Raw genomic sequence first — 26,417 nt, 5'->3', positions numbered from 1 at the left:
CTGGGCTCCCCCAGCGCTCCTCCATCCTGCCCCGCACCCCTGGGTTCCCCCTAGCTCTGCCAGCATCCCTCCACCCTGCCCCACAGCCCTGGGCTCCCCCAGCGCCCCTCCATCCTGCCCCACAGCCCTGGGTTGCCCCCCCCAGCTCTGCCAGCATCCCTCCATCGTGCCACACAGCCCTGGGCTCCCCCAGCACCACTCCATCCTGCCCTGAACCCCTGGGTTCCCCCCTAGCTCTGCCAGCATCCCTCCATTCTGCATCACAGCCTCGGGCTCCCTGCAGCCCCGCCAGTGCCCCTCCATCCTGCCCCCCCAGCCCTGGGTTCCCCCCCAGCCCTGCCAGCACCCCTCCATCCTGCCCCGCAGCCCCAGGCTCCCCTCTAGCTCCACCAGCACCCCTCCATCCTGCCACAGGCCCCTCCATCCTGCCCCGCAGCCCCGGGCTCCCCCCAGTGCCCATCCATCTTGCCCCACAGCCCCAGGCTCCCTGCAGCCCCGCCATCCTGCCCTGTAGGCCTGGGCTCCTGAGTGGTGACTGCTAGAATATTGGGGGTCTTTCGGGAGGGGGGTGGAGAAATGTCCAGCAAGGACTGAGCTGAGACGTCAATAAAACATACCCTGAGCCCCACATACTGTGTGACCCCCCTGCACCATTCACTGCGCTACCCGGATAGGGGCTTCCCACTCCACACGAGCCAAGCCCTCGCCACCCCAGGCTGCTTGAGCCAGGGCTCTGCTGTGCAGCTGGCTGCCCCTGTGTCGCCTGCACTGTCCACCAGCAGCTCACGCAGGTGCAGAGCGGAGCTGGGGGCACGAGGCAGGGACAGAGGCAGAACACGGCGGGCAGCAGGGCTGGCGAAGGATGGAAGTAGCAATGGGACTGACAGAGGGCAGCATGATATGGCAATGGCACTGGTGAAAAACATCAAGAGTGGCAGAGGAGGATGGGGAGGGGGCTGGCAGGGGACGGTGGGGGGGGAACTGGCAGAGGAGGGCAGGGAGGGGGCTGGCAGGGGACAGGGGAGCCAGCAGAGGATGGCCAGGAGGGGCTGATGGGGATGGGGGAACTGGCGGAGGACAGGAGGGAGGGTGCTGGCAGGGGACGGGGCAGCTGGCAGGGGACGGGGCAGCTGGCAGAGGATGGCAGAGGGGAGCCAGCAGAGGACGGCAGGGGGGAGCAGGCAGGGGATGGCCTGGGAAGAGCTGGCAGAGGATGGCAAGAAGGGGGCTGGCAGAGGACAGGGGAGCCGGCAGAGGAGGGCAGGGGGCAGCTGGCAGAGGATGGCAGGGGAGAGCAGGCTGGGGACGGCCTGGGGAGAGCTGGCAGAGGATGGCAATGAGGGGGCTGGCAGAGGACAGGAGAGCCAGCAGAAGATGGCTGGGAGGGGATGATGGGGATGGGGGAACTGGCAGAGGAAGGCTGGGAGGGGCCTGGCAGGGGACGGGGCAGCTGGCAGAGGATGGCAGAGGGGAGCCAGCAGAGGACGGCCTGGGAGGAGCTGGCAGAGGATGGCCGGGAGGGGATGATGGGGATGGGGGAACTGGCAGAGGATGGCTGGGAGGGGCCTGGCAGGGGACGGGGCAGCTGGCAGAGGATGGCAAGGAGGGGGCTGGCAGAAGACAGGGGAGCCAGCAGAGGAGGGTAGGGGGCAGCTGGCAGAGGATGGCAGGGGGGAGCAGCAGGGGATGGCCTGAGGAGAGCTGGCAGAGGATGGCAAGGAGGGGGCTGGCAGAGGACAGGGGAGCCGGCAGAGGAGGGCGGGGGGCAGCTGGTAGAAGATGGCAAGGAGGGGGCTGGCAGAGGACAGGAGAGCCAGCGGATGACTGGGATGGAGGGGCGCTAGCAGGGTTTAGCAGGGAAGGCGGCGGTGTAGCAGGGTATTAGTGAAGGGGTGCTGGTCCTAGGCCATGCGGTGGGACGAGGTGGCAATGGCTGTTGGCAGAGAAGTGCTGGCAGTGCAGAGCGATGCTCACAGACTTGGGCCATAGCGCACACGTTATTTGGCTGAAATACACAGACATGAACTACAGGGGAGGGGAAATATCAAAAATAGAAAAGGGGGCTGCACGTCAGCCCCTTGGGGACGTGCCCTGCCGGCCCAGACTGCTGGTTGGGGGCATGGCACAGATTGTCTCTCTTGGGAAGGCAGGGGCCTGGCTGGTGGGAGCAGTGGCACACACTGAGATTCTAACTGGCTTTTTTACTTTATATCAAGAACACCTGGTTTAAAATCGTTACAAAGGACAAAACGCAGCAACTCTGTTAGTGTGTAAAGAACTAAAGATCTGCTTAAAAAACATCTCGGCAAAGAGACACGACCAACACAAAAGAGATTCTCTGCAGCAAGAGCAGAGGTGCTGGGCCCACACCTAGGGTTGGTCTGCCAGACGGGGCACCGAGCCCTTGCCTGCCCCCAGCGCCAGACCGGGCACCGAGCCCCCCTTCTCAGCACCAGACCAGGCACCAAGCCCCCCTTCTCAGCACCAGACCAGGCACCGAGCCCTCGCCCACCCCCAGCCCCAGACTGGGCACCGAGACCTCCCTGCCCAGCGCCAGACCAGGCACTGACTCCTCCCACCCAGTGACAACCTGAGCCTTTGCCCCCCTCCAGTGCCAGACCAGGCACCAAGGCCCTCCTGCCAAGCGCCAGACCGGGCACCAAGCCCACTCGCCCAGCGCCAGACCGGGCACCAAGCTCCCCCACCCAGCACCAAACCAGGCACCGAGCCCCTCCTGCCCAGCGCCAGACCGGGCACCAAGCCCTTGCCCCCCCCAGTGCCAGACCAGGCACCGAGGCCCTCCTGCCAAGTGCCAGACCGGACACCAAGCCCACCTGCCCAGCGCCAGACCGGGCACCGAGCTCCTCTGCCCAGCACCAGACTGGGCACCAAACCTTTGCCCCCCCCAGTGCCAGACCGGGCACCGAGCCCCTCCTGCCCAGCGCCAGACTGGGCACCAAACCTTTGCCCCCCCCAGTGCCAGACCGGGCACCGAGCCCCTCCTGCCCAGCGCCAGACCAGGCACCGAACCCCCTGCCCAGCGCCAGACTGGGTACTGAGTCCTCCCACCCAGTGACAACCCTGGCACCAATCCCACCCACCCAGTGCCAGTGGCCCAAGACAGCTGCTTCACACCACAATTTGACAGAGTGTTGGAGCCTTTTGTATGGCACTTTGAATGGCAAATTTCAATCAACTCAACAGGTCCAGTGGAAAGAGAATGCCAAGGACAGCTCCTAGCCCGTCCCCAATGCACTTGGGGGAGGGAAGAGGGCTCCAGGAGGCACCACCTCCCAAGTGGTGCAGAGTCCTCTAGTGCCATGTCCAGGCCAGGGGGCAGGCACGCCATCAACTCCTCCCCAGACGAGTCCTTCTCAGTGTCCTGCACGGGAGCTTCCAGCGGGATGCAGCATGCAGGGCTCTGCGCACACTCTGCTGTCGTTCTCCTGCACCGCTCTGGCTGGGTCCTGCTGCCCCGGTGTCAGCCCTCTCAGCACACGGAGAGTCAAAGCACTTTACAAAATAAAAACAGAAGAGCGAGCGAGCGAGCCGGAGGGGCGAGCAGCCCACCTGTCCCACAGCAGAGGTCCTGCCAGCCCTGGGGCTCTGCTCCACCCCGCCAGGTGGGACCGTCTGTGTGTGCTGCCCAATCTGCATCCGTCAGCCCCTGCCAGTGTCCCCTGTGTGCGTGGATGTGTGCAGGCATGGGTGGGCACAGCCCCTGGAGCTATACCCTGGTGGTGGAGTGTGAGTGCGGGAGCCCCGTACTGCTGAACCCTGCTGCAAAGGTGTTGTAGGGGTGCAGGGTCTGTAGGCCCACCAGGGAGTTGGGGATCATGGTGATGGTGTTGGGGGTCATCAGAGGGATGTCGTCTGGGGAGCGGCGCAGGGTGAGCGTGTAGTCGGGCAGGGAGGTGAGCCGCAGGGCGTCGTGTGCCTGCCCTGACTCGCACTCATGGTGGGCCTGGTTCATCTGCAGGGAGGGGATTTCCTCCTCAGGCGTGTGCCCGATGTCGTTGGGGGCACTGCGCTGGGGGCTGGGCTGGCGGTGTGTGTCCTGCCGGCGCTTGTCCTTGCGGTAGTAGAGCGCAGCGAAGGCCAGCACGTTGAGGAAGAGCAGGGAGGCCCCCACAGCGATGGTGACGCTCAGCTCGGTGGAGTAGTCCCGGGGGTTCTCGATCAGCAACGTGCCGGCCTCCTGCTCCGGGCTCCACTTCTCCCTGGGGTTCTCGCTGTTGTAAGCCGGGGAGATGGCCGGGCGCTTGGTAGTCCAGATTTTGCCGTTGGGCCGGCGGGTGATGTGTGAGTTCTGCGTGGCGTCTGGAGGTGGCACTTTGGTGGTGGTGGAGGTATAGTGGAACATGTCGTGCAGGTTGTACAGGTGGGGCACCAGGTGCTTCCAGAAGGCCACCTTGGTGGCTCGGTAGTGGTCTCGCACTCTGGGCTTCAGGCCGATGTGCAGGTACAGCTGGTCGCGAGGGTTGTACTTGGACCATGCCACTTCCTCAAAGCGGTTGGCCTTGGTGTGAATGAACTTGGTGTCCTGGGGGACAGGCTTGTTGGGGTCCCTGGGAAACAGAACGGAAACCGTCCATGTGGCACTGGAGAAACACGCAGAGACAGGGTGCTGCACAGAGCTCTGCGGGAGACACGCAGACAGGGCCCAGCCCATCGGGAGAGGCACTACCAAGGCATTAGAGCCCCAGAGAAAGCAGAATGGCCCCTGCTGGGGCTCATTAATCCCGACCCACAGCCCCCACAGCCACTACTCCTTGATTCTCATTTTGGGTCTCATGCTTCCCCCCCATTGTCAGAGCTGGGCACCTGGCTGTAGTGAGGGGCTCCTGCACAGAGACAGTGTAACACAGGCTTAAGCTAAACCCACCCCGGCTCTTGTGAAATCTCCACTGGACTCAGCCCTCCAGAATGGCAAGGTAGGTCCCTGACCCAGCTGCGCACCAGGGCTGAGCAGGCCAATGGAACCAACCAGGGAAGCAGCTATGCTAACCCATCGCAGTGTAGCAACCCCTGGGATTTCCCAGCATCCTCCCAGTGCCCCAAGGAATGACAATACGCCCCTCCAAGGCCCGGCCTGTGTAGAAGGCTTTGCAGTGATGCCCTGCCCCCTTGAGGAGTCATTGTCAGGGCAGGATCCTCCCCTTAGTGCCAAACTCCTGGCCCCAGAGTGTCATAGGGCCCCGCATGCCCCAGAGAGAGGTGCACACACGTAGGGAGGGAGCATGTACACACACACACGGGGAGGGAGAGTGCACGTACGCGCACACACCCACACACAGAGGGACTGCACACGTGCACATGGGGTGGGAGCACAGACCCCCTGTGGTAAACTGGGAATGTTCTTAATGTTTTCTCTGAATACTGTGTGGGTGCCTCAGTTTCCCCTATGCAGTTCTTAAGTATTTAGGTGGTGGAATAAGGGCGTGTGATTGCTGCAGAGCAAAGGGCCAGTGCACCTAAATGCCTGGCACTCTGTCTCCTAGCAACTGATGGCCTGGACCCCTCCCCTGCAAGGTGCCAACTGAAGGTGTTGGAGACAAAGAGATCAGGTGACCTCCTGGCCCGAGAAAGGAGCTGCACAGAGAGGAGGGGCTGGAGGGGGTGGTTAGTCTGGAGCTGGCTGGGGACAAGGAGTGAAGTGCAGACGTGGGGGTCTGGCTCACTGCCCCCCAGAACAGACCCGGCCGAGGGGTCCGGTTCGCTGTATCTACAAGCTCTGTTTTAGACCGTGTTCCTGTCATCGAATAAACCTCTTTTGTACTGGCTGGCTAAGAGTCAAGTCTGACTGCAAAGTGGGGGTGCAGGACCCTGTGGCTTCCCCAGGACCCCACTGAGGTGGGCTCGCTGTGGGAAGCGCACGGAGGGGCAGAGGACGCTGAATGCTCCAAGGAGAGACCCAGGAGGTGAAGCCGTGTGAGCTTCTTGCCCTGAACAAGTCTGCTCCAAGGGAGAGGATGCTCCCCAAAGTCCTGACTGGCTTTGTGGGGAGCAGTTCCAGAGCATCACCTGGGGACTCCGTGACAGCCCCTTCCTCTGGAAAGGTACACACACACACACACACACACACACACACACACACACACACACACACGTACGTGCGGGGAGGGAGGCTGCATGCACACACACATGGGGAGGGTGCATGCATGCACGCGCACACACATGCGGGGAGGGAGAGTGTGTGTGCACACACACAAACACACAGAGGGACTGCACACGTGCACATGGGGAGGCAGCACAGACCCCCTTCCTCTGGAAAGGTGCATGCACACACACACGTGCAGGGAGGGAGGGCGCGCGCACACACACACACACGGGGAGGGAGGGCACACAGACACGTGCAGGGAGGGAGGGTGCATGTGCACACACACGTGCAGGGAGGGAGGGCACAGACACACACGTGGGGAAGGAGGGCACACACACACATACACATGCACGCATGCACAGGGAAATGTGTGACTGGCTGCCCCGTGCAGTCACATCCTAACCACTGTAATAATCTTCATACAAAATATGCCTTACGAGGTATCACTTGAGAACTAGTAACTCACTGGTCAATAATAGCACAGTGCCGTGTGTGCAGCACGTGTGTATGTCCAGTTAGGAACATAAGACGAAATGACGACTGAAGTGTGCTTACCAGACAAGTCTGGGGAGGGGCTGAGCCTGTTTGTCAAAGACAAAGGACAAGCTGACACCTCTTGCCAGGTGTCAGCGTTGACTAGCCATCACCAGTCAGGTGGCCATTCTTTGGCAGCAAGGGGGCGTATCCGTCAGTCCTCACAGTGGGAAGGAACTTTATCTTGGGAAACCCTCTGGAAAACACATTTCAAAGGGCAACTGGGCTAGAAAAGTGCGGGGCTAAAACACCCCAGGGATTTGCTCTCTCACTCTCACTCTCGACAGTGGTTTTCAACCTGTGGGCTGCAGCTCTTTGGGGGTCCGCACACTCTGGCAAAGTTTCCAAAGGGGCCCACACCTGCATTTTAAATTTGTTATGGGCCTGCAAATGAAGAGAGGTTGGGAAGCACTGCCTGAAGCGGGCAAAGGAACCAGATTTGGGCTTTAGCAGGGATTGTGACATGAACATTTAGTCAGCCCTGTTGCTGGGAGCATGTGGTAGGGATCTGACCTTGAGCTCATTAAGTCTCAGTTACTGGAAGCTGTTTTAGCTTTATTTCTCTCGTACCCACTTCTCATGTTACTGCCTTACCCCTGTGTTCTGCCTTCCAGTCCAGCTCTCTGTACTTCAACAAACAGGTTGGTGTTTTTGAGCAGACCTACTCCGGTGCTGTGCTGACACCGAACGCCAGTTAAAGTAACAACCCGTTGTGCACTGACCCCTTACAGGGGCAATGGAGCTCTAGAATCAAAGCGCCCGGGAAAGAACTGGACAGTGCAGAAGACATGTTTTGGGGGAAAATTCAGGACTGGCCATGTGTCAGGGTCACCATGCAGGTAGCAACCAAGGCTGTGACAGGCAGTGTGGCTGGTGGGATGAATGCTGCTGGACCAGGGCTCTAGCTACACACAGCCACTCAAGGTGTGCCCTGCATGCTGTTGGCTGGAGAGGGAGAGGGAGCTGTAACAGCAAAGCATGGTGAGATCCCCAGTTTATGGGGCAGATGGTGACACAACCCTTATTAGTCTGGATTGCAGCCCAGGGTGTGACTGTGCGAACACACACACACACACACACACACACACGGAAGGTGTGCAGACACACTCTCCTGCCACACTAATACAAAACCGCAGTAAGGCACATGTACACACGCATGGGAGGTGCACGTGGACACACATACAGGGAGAGTGCACGCACACACAAAGGGAGGGCATGCACACATGCCTACCCCCCAGGAAGGAGGTGTGCACCCACCCATGTGCAGGGATGCATGTATGCACACACACATAGGTCCACAGAGATGACCACAACCCCCTCCACTCACAGGAAGGATGCACATACACACATATGGGGAGGGCATGCACTCACACACACAGGGAGGTGGGCACACACAGACTCACACAGAGGGAGGCAGGCAGGCACACACAGACACAGAGGGAGGTGGGGGCACACACACACACAGGCAGGCACACACACACAGGGAGGTGCATGCACACAAACACATACACAAGGAGGCATGCACGCACACATGTGCAGACACACAGCGAGGCACGTGCACACACACACAGGAAGGCTGGCACACACATGCACACACACACACAGGGAGGTGTGCATACAGAGGGAGGAGCATGCACACACACACAGGGAGGCAGGTGCACACACACAGAGGGAAGCATGCACACACACTGAGGCACATGCACACAAACACAGGGAGGCGGGTACACACATACAGGGAGGGGAACAGACACACAGACACCCCACACACAGGCCCAGGGAGGGCAGAGCATCCCTCACCCTGTCTTGGCGAAGTTGGTCCAGTATGTCATCACCACGGCACTGAGCATAACGTCATTCTTGGAGAAGTTGCAAGGGAAGAGGTCAGTGGGGCCAATCATGGGGATCCCGAAGACGTAAGGCACCTCGTCTCCATGGGCCGCGTCAGACCACGCAGGTTTCATGAGGCTCTGGCAGTGGTGGTAGAAGGCGTAGAAATAGGTTGGGGAGCCGTAGCGGGCATGCAGGTCAGCCGTCACCACTGATGGCTCCACCCACTGGTGGTCAGTGAACAGGGCCACCAAGGTTTTGCGACGTGTCTCGGGGTTGTCCCTGTCCGCCCAGTCTGTGTACATGAACTTGATGGTCTCCCGCAAGGTGTCCTTCCCCTCTGGATAGCCATACAGGTTATCCACAAAGTTGGAGACAGAGTAGTCAAAGTCACTGCCCGAGACACCATCTTCAGGATCCACCACGCCCTCCACGAACTTCAGCCCCTCGCCCTGGTTCACCCCCAGCATGATGTCGTAGTTCAGGAACTCGCCTTGCTCCATCAGGATCTCAGGGTCGTCCGGGATGACGTCTCCATCGATGACGGGCCCGAAGGCCACGTGGTAGCGGGCTGGCTGAATATCTTGCTCCACCAGCTCCTTGGCACTCTTCTGTCGCAGACAATCCACCATGTCCACGGTGTCCAGCACGTTGCAGCCCACCTTGTCGGCCAGCAGGCTGGTATACTTCACAGGCTGGTAGTTGACTGCCCAGCTGGAGAGAGCAGAGCCACTCTGGATGATGGCTCTTTGGAAGAGACCTGCAGGCAAAGAAGAGCATTAATGGCAGCTCATGGCAGGGGCACTCTAGGCACAGCACCAGCTCCTCTGTCTAGGAGCCCCCAAACACACACTCATCCCACATAGGGGGATACAAGCAGGGGCTCCGGCTTCAGGAGAGGCCCTTGCTGCAGGACTGGACCTGGGGCATGGGACATTGCCGGCAGGCCTCTTCCTGCTGTCCTCCCCTTAGGGCAGGCAAGAGTCAGATGTGAGACTAACTTATAGGCATCTAAAGGATCTCTAATGCAGAGCCCCATAGGCAACTTGCCTCAGGGCTGCAGCTAATGCAGCATCCCCCAGGTCCCAACAATCACAGGAATGTCTCAAAAGTCTAACTCATAGGATTGGTCTGTCTGCCCCCGGGGCCTGAGATAATTACAGCGCTGGCTGCCAGTGATTCTGGTGCCAGGCCCACTGCACTAGGTGCTGTAAAACACAGGCAGTGTCTCCTCTGCAACAGGCTGAGTTTGTACAAGCAGCTAAGAGAGTAACTCACTGCAGAGGGGAAACATGCACCTGACCAATTCCCCTGTAGCACAGCCAGACAAGCTGAAGCAGGGGCCAGCTCCCTAGGGGCTGGATACAGACGCACATTACACTGTCTCAGCCGGCGTTTGTTAGCATTTCCTTCAAAGCAGCAGGAGTACAGAGTTGCAGATATGCAAGGTACAGTGGGACCATGCCTGTGTCCTGCAGCAGCAGCATACTCCGTGCCATACAACTGGGGCCTGGCCCCACGGAGCCTACAGGCAAAGCAGAAAACAGAGCAGCTATGCCCCGGAAGTGCTGGAGTCCAGCAGCCTCCCGCCCGCCTCTTGAAGAGAGCTGGTGATGGCACCACAGAATTCCTCAGCTGTCCCAGCTCCTCTGCCCTGGCACGACCCTTCAGAGTGTTGGTAGCTAGCAGAGCTACACCTGTGCTAGGGCAGCTTAACCCTGCATGTCCCATTCAGCTGCTCCCTCTGGGTACACCACTCTCCCCACCCTTCGAGACATACTTCCTGCCCAGCTGGGCCCAGCTCTCTGCCAATGCAGGCCTCGCAGGGCACAAAGGAGGCCTTTCTGCTGGAGGGAACACAGAAGGGAGTGGACTCTTGCCCTGGAAAGCAGGGCCACAAAGGCCCAGGCCTTGGCCCAGGCAGAGGAATTCATGGCCAGACTCCAGCTCCGCATCAACGGAACTTGTGCTCAGAATACAAAGGACTCCCAGGAAATGGAGCCCGCGGGGGCTGAGATGGGACGTGATGGGGCTTGGAATGCACACCCTCGGGCTCTCTGCTCCCCAGCCTGCTCAGGTCACAAGAGCCCTGGGGGAGTGGAGAGCTCAGCCCCTGGGGAGCCTGCCCAAAGGAGATCTAGCTGTGTCCCAGGTGCAGACAGCGCTGCCGACCCAGCTTTGTCCTGGCACCTGCCAGTAGCACAAGGGCTACAGGATTCTCTGCAGCTTGAGGTCTTCAAACCAATTTTGAGGATTTCAATAACTCAGTCCTGGGTTAGGGGTTGTTATAAAATTGGATGGGTGGGGTTCTGTGGCCTGCCTTGTGCAGGAGGTCAGACTAGATGATCATATTGGTCCCTTCTGACCTACGAGTCTATGAGTCTATGAGGACTAAGGTAACATGGCAGCTTCCTGACACCTGTCCTGCCAAATACCATTTATTTCCCTGGGCCAGTATACCTTCTGGGTGGCACCAGGGAACCGTCCCAGCCCAGCTTCTCTGCCAGGTGTTCCTACTGGGAGCAGCAGGAGGGAGCAGGGCTGGCTGGACTATTGGGGGGGGGGGGCGCTTTGGACACCAGGATTCCCACACAGGATTTGCCCAGGGGCCCCGCTTGCCCAGGCTCCTGGTCTTGACCTTTTCCATAGCAGGCCTGCCCTCGTCTAGCTAGGACCTAGCCAGCACGCCCTCCATTGAGCACAAAGGGAAGGGTGAAGGGGTTGTGATCCCCTGACACTTGTTCCCTAGCTCCAGTGCAGAAGCCCTTCTGTAGCCAGTTCTGGAGGAAGCTGTTTCCCAGCCCCAGCCGGGCTGAGCTCTGGCTGGGGCTGGATGCTGGAAGGTACCAGGTCCATGTCACCCATCTAGAAGCAAGGGTATCTGTAAAGTGACTGTGACCATCCTCACCCACGCAACCCCCAATCTTCATCTTGCTCTCTGCTGCTCCAGCAGCCCCACTGAGTCTCTTGCAAGCTCCTGATCGTGATGTGCTCAGAGAATAGATTTGTTTTTCTCTCTGTTTGTGCTTCACAACCCCCTACCGCCTACACACAGATTTTTATGCCAATATAATGGTGCTGGGGAGTGATTTTTTAACAACATAATTCTACCAGCATGCTCTCAGGGTGGATCAGTTAGCCAGATAGCGAACGTGCCATAGGCAGCTCATCCCCTGCCCACCCAGGAACAGCTATCCCAGGACAAGGCGAGTGGCTGTACTGCTTATTCTGGACAGATGCAGTGTAGGCACCTTTGTGTGCAGATAAACCCTTAGCCTTCTAATTTCCACCATTCCTCTGCCATTGTCTATGCTCCTTCCTCTTGGCTCTGTCAGGGCTGCATTTCCTGATTTGCCTTTTTGCCAGACCAGGTTCTCTCTTGCCTTCCTGCGTTCTTGCCTGGGCAGAGATTCACCTGTTGCTGCAACTGCCTCCTGGCTGTGGAAACACTTTCCTGGCTAACGCTGAGGATTTTAATGTGTTTTCTGACGTGCTCCCTCCTGGTTGGAAATGCCCCACTATTCGGCTAGTGCACAGGGGCAACCCTGCCCTAAGGACCCTGAGCTGCCTTATATGGAATGCTACCAATTTCTCCATTCCTGCTATGCCTTCCCCTGCATGGAGAGGGGTGTGGTCTCCAGCTGGGGCGGGGGTGAGATGGCTACACTGCAATCCCAACTGCCATTGCAGCAGAGGTAACAATCACAGTGAAGATGCAATCCCAGGCTCTGTAGCACCTGCGCCTCTGTTTAGCTGTGTTAGCGTGCTGCCCGGGCTGCAGTCACACTTCAGCTACAGTCCCCCCCATGAAACCAAATTTACAAGAAAAATAGTCTAAATGTCCCTTAGGCGAACAGAGGTGTCTCTGAGACCAGAGATGGCTCCCCTCCGCTACACACCAAGCCCCTCCCCACCCTCAGCCACATTAATGAACCACAATCGCTGTGGCCTACCGTTAGCTGAATGGGAACTCAGTGTGCAGTTCAGCGTATTTTGCCATCCTCCCCAGGGCTCACAAGCACACACAGCATTCTGGCACAGCAATTTACACTATAGGAGCAGATCTCAACAGGTCCCAAGAGCCTGGGCAGGGAGAACTCACTGAGCAGGGCATGCTGGGCTAGTGCCCAGCTCAGCAGACACTGCCGATGGCAGGAGCTTCCCAGTGGCAAACAGGAATAGGTTTTGTTGGAATTATTTTGGGTATTTTAAATTACAGAAGAAAAGTCTGAATAAATGGAGACAAGCGTGTCCAGAGCCTCAGAGCAAGGGACTGTTTTCCAGGACTCTTAACCACATCCCATGGAATAGGGTTTGGCTTTCCCCACTCATGGCATCTGCAGGGGCACACCGTGCTATCTGGCTAGTGCACAAGAACCAGGGAAAGTGAGCAGCTGGCTTTCAGGGTCCACGCGCAGAGTGGGCAGGGGGGCCGGAATCATCACTTCTGGGATTAGCTTTGCACAACAAACACATGTACTAGCGTTTGGGGAGCAATGGCACATGTGGGCACTAGGATTGATTTGGTTGAGCGTCTGACCCTCTAGTGCTTTGCAGGGCAGGGACTGTTTACTGCTTCAGATGAATTGGCATCAGAAGTTGAATCCTGTTTTCTGTACATCAATGGGCAGAGGAACCACCCTGTCAGTGCTGGTGCCCCTGGGCACACAGGAGGTTGGTTCGTGGGTTGCCAAGGGAACTGTGCCAGTCAGTGCTACTGGCTGTTCACTCCCATAAAGCTGAAGCGGTGGGCTTGTGCTGTTGAATGTTTTCAGCCGTACTTCTCTGGAGGGCTGGTGCAAACTCATGGTTTCTTTATAGCTTAGAGGTCCATAGAGCTTCCCCTTGTAAAGTCAGCTTGAGGCCCCCAGGGGATTGTATTTGGAGGGCCAGGGATGTCTGATTTAGGATACCTTCAATTACTGCCTTGGTAAGAACAAGGGGGTTGGGCTTTCTCGAGACTGTGGACATTCACTGTCACGATATCTCAGCAGTAACTGTGCTTTTCCTTGCCAGGAGGGCAGCAGCGGCTGGAGCCCAGGGAACCATAGGAGAGGAGAATTTACATTGTTGAAGACAAAATGAAACCATCCCAGCAGCGTGTGGGCAGTGCCCGCCAGTCCATCCATCTTGTGCATTGGCTGGGCCCTGGCAAGCTGCTGCACTTTAAACACTATTGAAAATGATACAGCCTAGCTCTGCTGCTCAGAGCTTTGAAACTGTCACGCTGAGTGCCATGGTTAGGGTGGCCTAGCCCCCCTGTGGAGACGCGGCTAGGATGACAGAAGGGTTTTTCCATCACCTGGAGGTGGGTTACCTGCACTGACAGACCCCTGCCACCCCGGCCTGTAGGAAGCAGCTACACTTCAGCGCTACAGTGGCACGCTTGCAGTACGGTGGTTGTGCCCCTGCAGTATAGGCAGAGCCTAGTTCTGAACTCTCAGGCTGTTGTGTCCAGGGGCCATGCTGAGCTCATGTGTCACAGGGAGCTTCCAGGAGGTGTAACCCTCAGGTGGATGATGGCATCACCACCTCAGCAGACTGCAGGCTCTTTATCTTAGAAGTGGGGGGTCATTCCAGGGGAGCTCTCAGGTCCCTGACGGATGTGTACAGTGCAGAGGACAGGGTGTTTTACTCCTCTGTGTGCATGGCTGCCTGGGATGGCAGCTGTCTATTTTCTCAGTCACTCTTGTTTGCGGCAGCTTTAAGGTTCTGGCTGCCAGATGGGGTTGGGAGTGGTTTTAAAATCTATGCAGCAGCAATTACCCTCCTGCTTGTTAATGAGTGTCTGTTGGATAAAGACAGTGCTAGTGGTTTGTTTCCTGGCTAGGGATCCACTTTGATTTCAATGTATTACACTGGGGGGTGCTTTCCCCAGGGCAGCCTGGTACAGCGCATGTCCCTCTGCCTCTGCCTTTCGCAATGCTGGGAGAGGATGCACTAATTGGTGATTCATTAACAGCTCTTGATCACTTATCTTATTAAAGTAAAACCTAGGAAGCCTACACCCACCTGATCTCTGCAGCTCTGAAGCCCATCCCCACATGGCCCCTCCTCTCCCCCCACCCTCCTGTCACGTCTTGCCCTAGAATTAGTGCAGTGCCCAGCTTAAGGGGGCCCATATCATAAATACCAAGAATAATGGCAGCAGGCACGCCAGTACTCCACAGCCAGCACGGTTCCTCGGGGCACCTCTTACACGGTACTGGGCACTGCACCCCCATACCCCAGCCCCACAGCAGCTGCCATAGCTAAGACAACAGAGGCCTTGGGTCCTATCCTGTATGAGTGATGGCCTGACCCCATGACCACGAGAGGGCAGGGTCCCAGAGCCCGGGCTCCAGCCCAAGCCCAATCACCTACACTGCAATGTTTAGTCCCAGGAGCCAGGCCAAGCCACCTATCTTTTACTCCAGCGCAGACTGTCCCCTCAGGGCCCAGGGCTGCCTGGGGCAGGTGGGGCTGCTGCAGGGGGAGAGGAAAGGCAGGGCTATGAGCGGATCCCTGCTCTGTGGCCTCTCAGGCAGTTGCTTCCCCTTCGGGGCTCTCTCCCCTCTTCCACGCTGGGCTTGTAGTCTGAATACCAAGCAAAGCAAACGACCTTCAGTAACCCCAGCCGCTGCTGCAATTTCCATCCCTCCTGGGGCCCCTGATTCCCTGCTCCGATGGATTGCCCTGTGGCAGGGACAGGGGCAGGCGCAGGCAGAACGCCATGTCCGGGGCAGAGAGCTGGCGCCTGCAGTACAGGGCCAATGAACGAGGCAGCCCCCTGCCATCTTTCTCCAGGTAAACAACTCCCCTCCCCCAGCACTGCGGCTGGTGCTGGCACACTGGGCGTGTGCAGGCTCTGAGAAGCCCAGGGGAATGAATGGGCAGGAGCGGCTGGGCACCATCTGGGCAGACGAGCAGAGAATCAGCATCCCAAGGAGGTGTAATTGTTTGGCTAGGAAAAAAACTGAGGCTCTGCAGCGGTGGATCTGCCCAGCCAGAAATGATCTCTGCAAAGAGCGCGACCCCCGCCCGTCACAGCCCGACACCAGCCTGCCTCTGCAGCATTCCTGCAACGGAGAGAGCCAACCTGCACGCTGCTGAATGTGTGCGTGCACACATGCACGTGCACACTCACACACACAAGCTCCTCACCCTCCTGAGGTGCAGAGAAAACCATTCCCCCTCCCATTGGCATTCACCAGCTCCAGAGAAATCCATATCCTGCACACACATTACACACACCTGCTCCTACAGGCGTGTGCACATGCACTAGGAACACGCACCTGCTCCTACAGGAGTGTGCACATGCACTAGGAACACGCACTTGCTCCTACAGGCAGATTTTCACCAATATCTACACATTGACACCCGACTACATGCACACAGACTCCTGCAGGATGGCACACAACACACCCACTCTCTACACCAGTGGCTCTCAACCTTCCCAGACTTCTGTGCCCCTTTCAGGAGTCGGATCTGTCTTGCGTACCCCAAGTTTCACCTCAGATACAAACTACCTGCTTACAAAATCAGACTTAAGAATACAATGGTGTCACAGCACAGTATTACTGGAAAATTGCTGAATTTCTCATTTTTTACCATTAATTATAAAATTCACCAATTGGAATATAAATCTTACTTATTTTTCAGTGTACAGTATATAGAGCAGTACAAACAAGTCATTGTCTGTATGAAATTTTAGTTTGTACTGATTTCGCTACTGCTTTTTATGTCACCTGTTGTACAAATAGGCAAATATCTAGATGAGCTGATGCACCCCTGGCAGAGCTCTGTGTACCCCCAGGTGTACATGTACCCCTGGATGAGAACCCCTGCTCTCCACAAACCTGCACCTCCACAGATGTTGCACACATGCAGAGACAGTTACGTACATGCACACACTTCTGGGAATACACCTGAACAGGCCTGCTGCCTGCGTACACCCAGGATGCAAACCCCACCCCCACTCAAACACACCCTGCCGGCATCCAGAGGAGGAAGAAGTAGCTTGTCCATGTGGTAGCTCCAGCAGGGAGAGCCTAGGGTTTTCCCTAACCAGCTCACACACAGGGACACTGCAGCTGCCTTGCCCATGCTAGGAGTCCCGGTGCCTGGGCGAAGGCGCCAACCCCACCATCTGTCCTTGTGCAGACAAGGCTTTTGGCTAGTAACTGCTTCAGGTGCCATAAGACATAATGTCCATCTGCAGCCTCTTGGAGCAGGGCTGAGCAGAGCCAGGCCGCTGCCTGCCACCGCCTTTCCAGAGGTGCGTGCCAATTAGAGCCTGCTCTTGAGGATGGATGCACAAGGAAAGAACTGGAGAAAGCCAGATCAAGCCCTAGGGACACACACCAGGAGGCAGCGCTCACCTGTACAGTAAGGGGCGCAGGGCACACACCTCTCAAGAAGAGGGGTTGTCAGTGGAAACCAAGGCCCATCCCAAAGAGGAGCGCTTCCCAGGCATGACAGCCCATAGCATGAGGTGCCACGTCCCATGTGGGGACTGTGCCAGGGCAGCAGGGAGCATGCAGGCTCTGGCCTTCACCTCATTTTGAACCCAGGCCCCTTTGGACAAGCTCACAGGAGGAGTGCAGGGCTGCTCCAGCAGCAGAGCTTCGAGAAAGTCTGCAGATAACTTCACTTGGTGGACCTGCAAATTTCCTAAACAACAATGGACCTGAGGCCAGCAAACATGGCAGCCATGCCCACGTCACACCTGCCTCCAGGTGACCTAACAGCTCATGTCTCTAAGCAGGGGAGTGAGACACACAGCCAGGCAGCTGCTGGACAGGGTACAGCTCAGCCACAGTACCAGCATTGCATGCAGGCTGGATGGGAAAAGGGCCTTCATGTTCATAGATAAACCTCTTCCACCCTAGCTTGTGCAGAACGGTGTGCGGGAGGGAGGGTCAATGTCCACAGCACCACCATATGCATCCTTTGGGAAGCCAGCCACCAGAGCCTGAAGCTAGCACGTTTCACCAGGGCCACAACCATATCCCACCAAACGGAGCCCTTTCAACAGGAGGCTTCAAAGCCTGGTGACTAGGCCCTGGGCAGAGGCTGGGTCCCCTGCCCTGAGTGCACGGAGAGCTCACGGATGTGCCAACACATGATGAAGGAAGATGCCTGAGCCAGCAGCCTCTCACCACCCCATCTGAGCTGCTCAATTGAACACCCTCCACATCCATCCTTGTCCCCCTCCACCCACTGGGTAGGAACCCACCTTCCCAACCTACTCAGCCAGACCCTCCCTCCTCAGAGAGGTGTCACCCCACAGAAAACTCAGACCCAAGCAGCTCTGTGCACAGCCAATGCCTGAAAGGCAAAGGAGGTTCAGCACTCAGCTCAGAGAGTGGCCCAAGCTCTGTCTCGGTGCAAGGCTCTCAGGGACGAGGGAGGAGTCCCTGGGGCACCGCTGCACAGGCAGCAGGTGACAGGGCCCAGAAGACAATTGTACTCACCCGGCGGCAGTCCGGGTTTTCAGCAGCATTTCAATGGCAGGGAGCCCTTCAGTCACTCCATGTCTTCAGCAGCACTGAAGTGCCCCCTGCCGCTGCCGAAGACCTGGACCGCCACCGGGCCAGGGCTCATGGGACCCCCGCGGGGCCTGGGACAAATTGCTCCACTTGTCCCCCCCTCTGGGCAGCCCTGAATCTCCTCCTAGGCATGAAGGAATCTGACCCTGCTAACACATCGTGAAACTGACTGGGTGAGGCAGGGGCTTTCCTGCCTTTGCTGCAGCTGGGCTGACAAACCTCCCGCACATCCAGTGCTAAAGGGCCACCCTTTGGCAGTGCTGGTTCTAGGGGCCAGCCTGGCTCTCCGAATCCCCACACTGTGAGCTCATGAACATCTCTCCTGTAGATCCCAGGGGGCTGCGTAGAGCAAGGACATGCACTGCTCCCACGTGGAGGAGAGGGCACAATATGGCAAGATGTGAGCGCTAGTCTGCATTCTCCAGTGGCTTTGTGCCCTGTCTCTCTGAGCCTTCCTTTCCTTATGCTAAACGGATCCCATGGCCCATTATTCTAGAAGGACCCATCTGTCTAGGGTCTATCAGAGGCAGACAGCTGCTGAGCTTCCTCCACCAGCAGATCCTCAGGGTGGGACCCTAGTGCCTGGGGAGCCAAATCAACGGGTGGCACTGAGCACCCGCGACTGGAGCTCGACCATGAAAAGAACTCGGCACCTAGTTCTTTGAGAATCTACCCTTCACCTGTATCCATATGTGCAGGCCTGCTCCTGCCCGTCCCGAGGGCTGGCTGGCACTGCCCTCTCACCCACCTTCACCCCCATCACACACACCCTTGCTTCTGCTGCAGAGCTCAATGGAGCCCAGCAAGGCACATCTGAGCACCCACCCGAGGGAGCTGCACGAGACCGAGGGCACTAGATGCTAGCACCCTGCCATTTGGGGCTCACTCAGGCTAAAGCTGGGGTGATAGAAGGCCTGGGAAGAGCAGCCAGGAGGACCTTGCCAAGGAAGTGAGCACAACTTTGGAGACAGCACCGAGTCTCAAACGAGCAGCTCACGAACAGGTGCAGGGCACCTCAGAAGCAGCATGGTGGCTTCATCCCCTGTACCTATTGGGTTTCCAAGAAGTGCTAAAGGATCCCCCTCCAGCCTAAGGGGAAGATCTACAGGACCTCAGAACCCAACTGATTTCGGGGGACAACTAATAAAAGAACAGGGACAGGAGTGCAGTCAAAGGGTCATAAGAAGGGAGCCTGACGGGGACACTGAGCAGAGAACCCTGGACAGCGCCCACTGCTCCTCAAAGGCGTCAAGGGAGCCAGTGGACACCGCCCAGAGGAATTCTGCCCGGATACGGGAATGGACAGAGGATGGGAAACAAGCTCCACAGCCACAGAAGTCTCCATTGGCCAACCTCCTCTCCCTGATTGTGTAGATGGCCATTTTAGCCAGGGCAAGGAGGAGGTTGACTGGGAGGTCCCATGACTTTGTGGGGCTACGGATAGGGAGTGTGTAGAGAAGGAGGTGAGGGGAAAAGTGCAGCCAGGAAAGCAACAATATATTGGTGAGGAGCCAGTACAGGGGCTGCAACCTGGTGCACTCTAAGTAAACGTGCGCCAGGGTCTCCCTCACGCTGTAGAAGGGGCAGGTGTCTGAGGCAGGGGTAAACAGCGCCAAATACACGCCCGTGCTCACAGCCCCATGAAGGAGACGCCAACTGATATCCCTGGCAGGCCTCAGGACCAGGGTAGAGTATAGACTGGCCCACCGGGGCCCTCACCCTCCAGAGGTGGCAGGAGATCCCGTCACTTTGTGTCGGGGCGGGACACGAGGGTGAGGAAGTGAAGGGTGTGGAGCACGAGCGTGTAGAGATGTGTCCTTGGCGCGGTTTGGAAGCGGACCGGCTGCAGATCGTGCACGGGTCCACAGGACAGGGGTCCGATGAAAAGGTCCGGAGGGCCCGGGGTGGAGGGTCGGTAGGGCGTGGCCCCTCGCAGGACCCGGTCGAGGTAGGCCCGAGCAGCGGGCGGCAAAGCGACCTTCACCTCCTGTAGTACGCGCTGGGGAGTATAAGGTCTGGAGAGCCCCATACACCGAGCAAATGTCAGGGGATCCAGCCAGTCTCCCCGGTCATAGTCCAGGAGGTCTCCAACCCTGGCAGCTCCTGCCAGGACCGAACTCTGGCGCACCGCGGGGGACTCCGCCTCCTGCACACGAAGCTGGGGATTGTGCAGCAGTGGCTCTGCGAGGAGATCTGCCCCCTTGGTGGCTGCCACGGACCTGGTCGCAAAGAACAGCTTCCAGGTCTGGAGGAGGCCCTGGTAGAAGACCGGCAGCCTGGAGAGGTCTCGCGGAAGACCCCTCGGATTGAGATAAAGGAGCTGCTGGTCGTATCAGAGCCCTCCGAAGCGGCGCAGGAAGGCGTGTACCAGTGCTCTCCACGCTGGACTACCCACACCATAAAGAAGCCTCTACAGGGCCTGGAGATGGAAGACGTGGACCTGAGTGCGCAGGCACTTCAGGCCCTGCCCTCCCTCCTCCAGGGGCAGGTGGACGACCCCTGCAGAGACCCAGTGCAGTCCTGGCCAAAAGAACTCCAGAACCACCTTCCGGAGGTCGGCCAGGAAAACTGGGGCCGGGACCAGGGTGTTGAGCAGGTACCAGAGCATGGACAGGACTAGTTGATTGAGCACCAGTGCCCTCCCTTGAAGGGAAAGGCACCGGAGGAGTCCTGTCCATTTCCTGAGCTGCTCCGTTACCCTGCCTTGCAAACCTTGCCAGTTCTCTGACGGAGACGGATGCGTGGCAGAAAGGTAAATGCTGAGATAGAGCAGCGGACCTGCACTCCACCGGATGGCCTGAAGCGTGGGTGGGAGGGAGCCCGCCTGCCACCCGTCCCTGACCACCAGGCCAGAGCTCTCGACCGAGTTGACCCAGGCGGAGGAGGCCACCGAGTACACAGCCTGGCAAGCCTCCACCCGTGCCAGGTCACCCGGGTCCTGGACCACGAACAGCACATCGTCGGCATACGCCGACAGGACCAGCCACAGCTCTGGCTCCCGAAGCACCAACCCCGTCAACCTCCTGCGGAGGAGACAGAGGAAGGGCTCGATCGCCAGAGCATACAGCTGGCCCGAGAGGGGGCACCCCTGCCGTACTCCCCGCCCGAAGCTGACTGGCTCGAACAGGGTCCAGTTGAGCCTGACCAAACACTCTGCGGAGGTGTACAGCACCTGGAGAAAACTGGGATCCGAAGCCTAACACTCGCAGAGTGCCCAGGAGATATCCATGGTCCACCCTGTTGAACACCTTCTCCTGATCCAGGGACAGGAGGGCGAACGACAGACCATCCCTGCACCCAAGCTCCAAGAGATCCCGGACCAGATACAGGTTTTAAAAGATGCTACGGCCCAGGACGGTGTAGGTCTGGTCTGGGTGGATCACGTCCTCCAGCACGGACCCCAGAAGCAGCGAGATGGCCTTGGCTATGATTTTGTAGTCCGTGCTGAGGAGCGAGACAGGATGCCAATTCCGTAAGTCGCGGAGGTCCCCCTTCTTTGACAACAAGGCGAGCATGGCTCGCCTGCACAAGAGAGGGAGGACCCCACTCTGCAAGGACTCAGTCCAGATGGTGACCAGGTCCGGGCCGAGGACGTCCCAGAACATGCAGTAGAACTCCGCAGTCAGCCCGTCCATGCCCTCTGGGCATGCGACAGAGGGCTTCCGAGAACTCGGCCAGAGAGAGAGGCAGCTCTTGCCGGTCCCAGTCGCCCACACTGACTGTTGGGAGCCCGTCCCAGAGCACTCTGCAAGAGGCAGGATCGGGCGGATCTGGGGAGAAAAGGTGCATGTAGAAGGTTTTGGCCCTCTCGCACATCTCCGCCGGATCCGTGAGGGGGGTGCCGTCCTCTGCCAGAAGGCAGGTGACGTGCTTCTTGGCCCTCCTCTTTTTCTCCAGGGCACAGAAGAAGCAGGAGCCACGATCCATCTCCTGAAGGAGGCGGATGCGGGATCGAACAAAAGCACCCCAGGCCTGATGGTCTTCGAGGACCCAGAGCTCCTCCCGCTTCTCCTGGCACGCTCCACAGAGGGATGGATCCTCAGGACTGGCGGCCAGACGCCTCTCCAGCTCTAAGATCTCCCATTCCAACTGCTCTATCACCGCATCCCTCCGTCGGCTGGTGCCCCGGGTGTAGTCATGGCAGAAGAGCCGGGCGCGCACCCTCCCCACATCCCACCAGCGCCACACCGAGGGAAAGGCATGCCGCTGCCCTTGCCAGGCCAGCCAGAACTCCCGGAAGGACGCCACGAAGCCCACATCCTCCAGCAAGCTGTTGTTAAAATGCCAATAGGCTGGCCCCAGCCTCTCTGCACAGAGAGAGGCCATCACAGTGATGAGGTGGTGATCCGAAAAAGGGGCCGGCCAGACATTGGAGGACTGGGCCCGTGAAAGATGGAAGCATGACAAATAGATGGGGTCCAACCCGGAGTGGCACGACTGATGGGCCTTCACCTGGACATAGGTAAACGTGGAGACATCGTCCGGGTGGTGGTCGCGGCGGACGTCCACCAGGGAGTGATGGCTGACAATCTCCTGGAGGACGTCCACGGCGGCCGGACTCTGCTCGGTCCTTGAGCGGTCCCGCTCCTCGAGGGTGGTGTTAAAGTCCCCACCCAGGACCAGGCATTCACGAGGATCCAAAGAGCTGAGGAAGGTGGACGTCTGCTGATAGAATCGCAGCCGCTCCGGGCCTGATGTAGGGGCATAGACGTTCATGAGGTTGACCACGAGTCCCTCCATGCAGATCCGGAGGTGCAGCAGGCAGCCCGGCACAGCCTCGGCGACCCCCAGCACCTCGGGCCGTAGGTTGGGGGAGAACAGGGTAGCCACTCCAGCCATACGGGCTGTGAGATGGCTAAAGTAGACCCTGTCCCCCAACTCCAGCCACCAGCTGGCTTCGGTGGCTGGATCCGTATGGGTCTCCTGCAGGAAAACCACAGAGTACCCCCCTCCCGAAGGAAGGAGAGAACCTGGCTCCTGCGGAGACCCACCCTACAGCCCCAGGTGTTCAATGTGGCAAAGGTGACGAGTGCCATGAGGAGGGCTGCGGGGGATCCTCGCCAGCAGGGACGCTCACGGCCCCCCTTGGGCCACGCAGCAAACCGTGACCCATCCCAAAGGCAAGCAAGGAGTCACGGAAGCTGCAGACCCGCTGGTAAGCTGCAGCACCCTGCTTCCTGGTCCTTTTGCCCTCCCGGCCCGGAGGCTCTGGTGAAAATCCCCCCATCGCTGGAGAGCAAGCGGTCCCTTGTTGCGGGAGCCCCGGACGTCTTCTAGAAACTCCCGCAGCTCTTCTTGCAGAATATGGGGGAGGTGGGGTCACTGGCCTCCGGTGATCCACCGGTGGGGATTCTGGCACAGCCCCGTGGCCTACTGAGACGGGCACAAGTCTGTGGAACTGGCCTGGTAGGCTCTCCCAGATGCTGCGTGGACCCATCTGGTGTGTTTGCAGGGTGGGGTTGGGAAGCTGGGCACAAGATTCTGGAGACTTCAATTACACAAGAAGTTGGGAAAGTCTGTGACAGGGCAGAGTTAAGGTGACTTGGGGGCCCTTGCTCTGCATTTCAAGCCCTTACCATGTCTGGAGTGCTGTTAAACTTCCCCTGACCTGTGAATTTCCTGGGCTCATGCCGCAGGGCTTGGGAATAATGGCATCTCGACAATGTATTTGACTCTCAGGGGCTGACGTGTCCTCTCAGGGGTAACCCATTTACCACAGCTTCTGTCTGGGGAATGGGAGGAAGCGACAGAACAGTCTTCAGCTGCTGCTCCCACAGCCAGTTCTGACTCATTTCTGCTTTGGAACTGTAGGGTAACTAGTCACCAGAGCCCATTGCAGGGAGGGGCAGGATTGGCGGGTCAGGTTCAGTGTCATTTAACACTGCCTGGGCCAGGGATTCCTAGGGCTGATCCGCTGAAGGTGCCCTTCAGCTCTGGCATGTTATCAGCGGTCCAAAGAGCTGTAGTGATATTTTCAAGGGTAATTCAGTTTCCAGTTATATTTCCACGGCCTTGCATCAGGGGGCCATGATGGAGCCTCTTCTAGAGGTCCCAGAAGTGTCTGTCCACATCCTACTAGTCTGGACTGGCATCTCTGTTCCTGATCACACCCCACAAACAGCTACAGACTTACAGCCCCAGGCCAACCCCACCCGTGCTCTCAGACATTCCCCTGCCTTTGTTCTCCTGGGGACAGCCCACGCTTGGCCCATCTAGCACCAGTCACCCAGGCAGTGCAAGCCTTAGCCGCTTTCCCCTTCCCTTCTCCTAGGAGGGGGGCCAGGGTTAACTCCCCATTTACAATGGGGAAATGCAGGCCTGGAGAAGGGGGAGAGAGCCAGGAACAGAACCCAAGTGCCTTGCCTGCATGTCTGTTACTCTAACCACTAGACTCTCATTCCCTTTGCCAAGGAGGGCTCGGCAGCAGCACTGGTTGGGGGCTGGCTCACAGCCAGGCTGGGAGTGTCTGCACTTACCTTCTGAGTGGTGGGAGAGAGTGAGTAGACTGACGCAGGAGGCGCCGATGCCGGAGCCAAAGACAGTGATTCGCAAGGGGTCCCCCCCAAAGAAGGCAATATTTTCACTGATCCAGCGCAGAGCCTGGATCTGATCCAGCAGTCCATAATTCCCCTTGGCCGCCTGGTCCCCGGTGCTCAGGAATCCTGCAGCCAAACGAAATCCACTTAGGACACCACAAGCAGCCGGTCTTCTGACCTTCCACAATCCCCTCCAGCCCCAGCCAGCGTGGGAGCCCCTCTCAAACCTCCTGCTGAGAGCACCTGTGGCCAAGGCCGTGCAGCAAGACTCAGGGATCTTCTTTGACTGGGCACCTCAGAGCTGAGGTCAGGGACCCTCAGTGTGAGCTCCCGGGGCCCCCATCCCACTGCCAGCCCCTGGCACCTCCCCACTGAGAGACCCTAGGAACCGGCTCTGAATCTCTTGAAATGGGGACAAGGAGCCTGCCTTTTGCAGCTGGACTCTCCCACTGCTCCTTCCCACTCCTCTCCTGGGCACAGTGTAGCAGCCCAGCCTAGCTCAGCCCAGCCCACACCCTTTGGGTGGCCAGCAGGGCTCAGAGCAGAGGAATGGGCCTACCTGGGCACTTGGCTGAGCCAGCTGCTTTCTGAAAGCCTTGAGCACTATCAATAGAGTGACTCAGGCCCTGACCCCTGTACCAGCACAGGCTGCAAGGAGCCGTCCTGCTGGGCTGACGAACCCAGGAGTGCCCCAGCCACCTCCCCTTTGCCTGGCAGGGCAGCATCTCTCTTTGCCTGAACACCCTCCAGTACACAAGCCAGAGTCCCTGTGGCTCTCACTCCTCCAGCAGGGGTTGGGGGGGCTCAGGCTCCCTACAGCCCTGGGGAGCTGTCAGCTTCTGTCCTCAGCAATTTCTTCAGGTCAAACCATTGGCTTGAGGTATTAGCTAAAGAAATGACCAGGCCCCCCACAGTCCCTGACTCCAGCACCAGCCCAGAGAGGCACCTTTGCTCAAGTGCTCCAAGCACAGCGCAATATGTTCGCTGCTCATGGCAGGGCTCACCAGCCCAGGGCCCAGCCTTTGCCAGGCTTGTGGCAGCTGGCACAACCAACGTTCCTCCATTCTGCAGAGCACCCAGGCCAAGCATCCTGCCACCAGCCTTCTCATGCCTCCCAGAGCCCAGGGTGCTTGGCCAGTACTTCTTGGGGCACACCTGGGGGAGGGGAGTGGAAAGCCTCTGTTCACAGGCAAGTTGGGCTGGGGCAGAGGGTGGGTTTGGTGCACCAGGCATAAACACGGGGACTCTGGACGAACCTGGCCACAGGAGAGGATCTCCAACAAGGCAGCTCCTCTGCCCACCTCAGGAATGCTCCAGCCCAGGCTCTAGCAGCTGGGACAGGGCAAGGGAGAAGCTGCTGCGGGCTGGGAAGAGGTGCCTGATGCCTGAAGTCCGTGTGTCCCTAGCCCCAGCGGATGTCAGTGTGAGCTCTGGGAATCATGCCCCAGGAATCTCAGGTCAGCACACTTGGCCTTACTGATTTGGTCCAACATCTGCCCGAGCCCATCATCCCTCCACAGGACAAGCTCCCGAGGGAAAGGTGGAAGAATACACACACTGCAGGGACCAAGCCCACAGGCCACCCTGGGGGAGAGGGGCTAGACATGGCCTTGTCCATCTGCAGCGACTCAGCTCTGCATGGCTTCAGCGCCGGCAGGCCCACTGGCCATTGCCAGGAGCAGAGCTGTGCCCTGCAAGTGCTGACACAGCCTGGCTTGGGAATCTGCTGTGGTGCTCCAGCAGGATAAGCCATCTGCCCTTCGAGAAAGCTCCCAGCGATCTGTTTCCAGAGGCAGAATGGATGGGACATGTCCCAAGGGGCAGCTCATTGGCGCTGGCCAGGCAGCTGCTGCTCCCAGCCTCCAGGGAGGAGGAGCTGGATAAACACAT

The 26,417-nt window shown here is 58.5% G+C and overlaps 1 protein-coding gene across 10 annotated transcripts in view; it reads right to left on the bottom strand.

The window, feature by feature from the left end:
- Window positions 1-2,193: 2,193 nt before the first annotated feature.
- Window positions 2,194-26,417, bottom strand: part of NLGN3 (neuroligin 3) — a 112,131-nt gene continuing 87,907 nt past the window's right edge. For all 10 annotated transcript variants that reach the window (XM_030575393.1, XM_030575391.1, XM_030575398.1 and 7 more), the window contains 3 exons: window positions 24,468-24,653; window positions 8,432-9,221; window positions 2,194-4,568 (listed from right to left, as the gene is read on the bottom strand). In XM_030575393.1, the coding sequence (XP_030431253.1) occupies window positions 3,728-4,568; window positions 8,432-9,221; window positions 24,468-24,653 (1,817 nt within the window). In that variant the 3' untranslated portion in view covers window positions 2,194-3,727. The remainder of the gene's footprint in view (window positions 4,569-8,431; window positions 9,222-24,467; window positions 24,654-26,417) is intronic.

Source organism: Gopherus evgoodei, chromosome 9, assembly GCF_007399415.2.
Source record: "Gopherus evgoodei ecotype Sinaloan lineage chromosome 9, rGopEvg1_v1.p, whole genome shotgun sequence".
Taxonomy (NCBI): Eukaryota; Metazoa; Chordata; order Testudines; family Testudinidae; genus Gopherus; species Gopherus evgoodei.
Note: the sequence above shows the minus strand (reverse complement) of the source record. Positions and strands in the feature narration are given on the sequence as shown.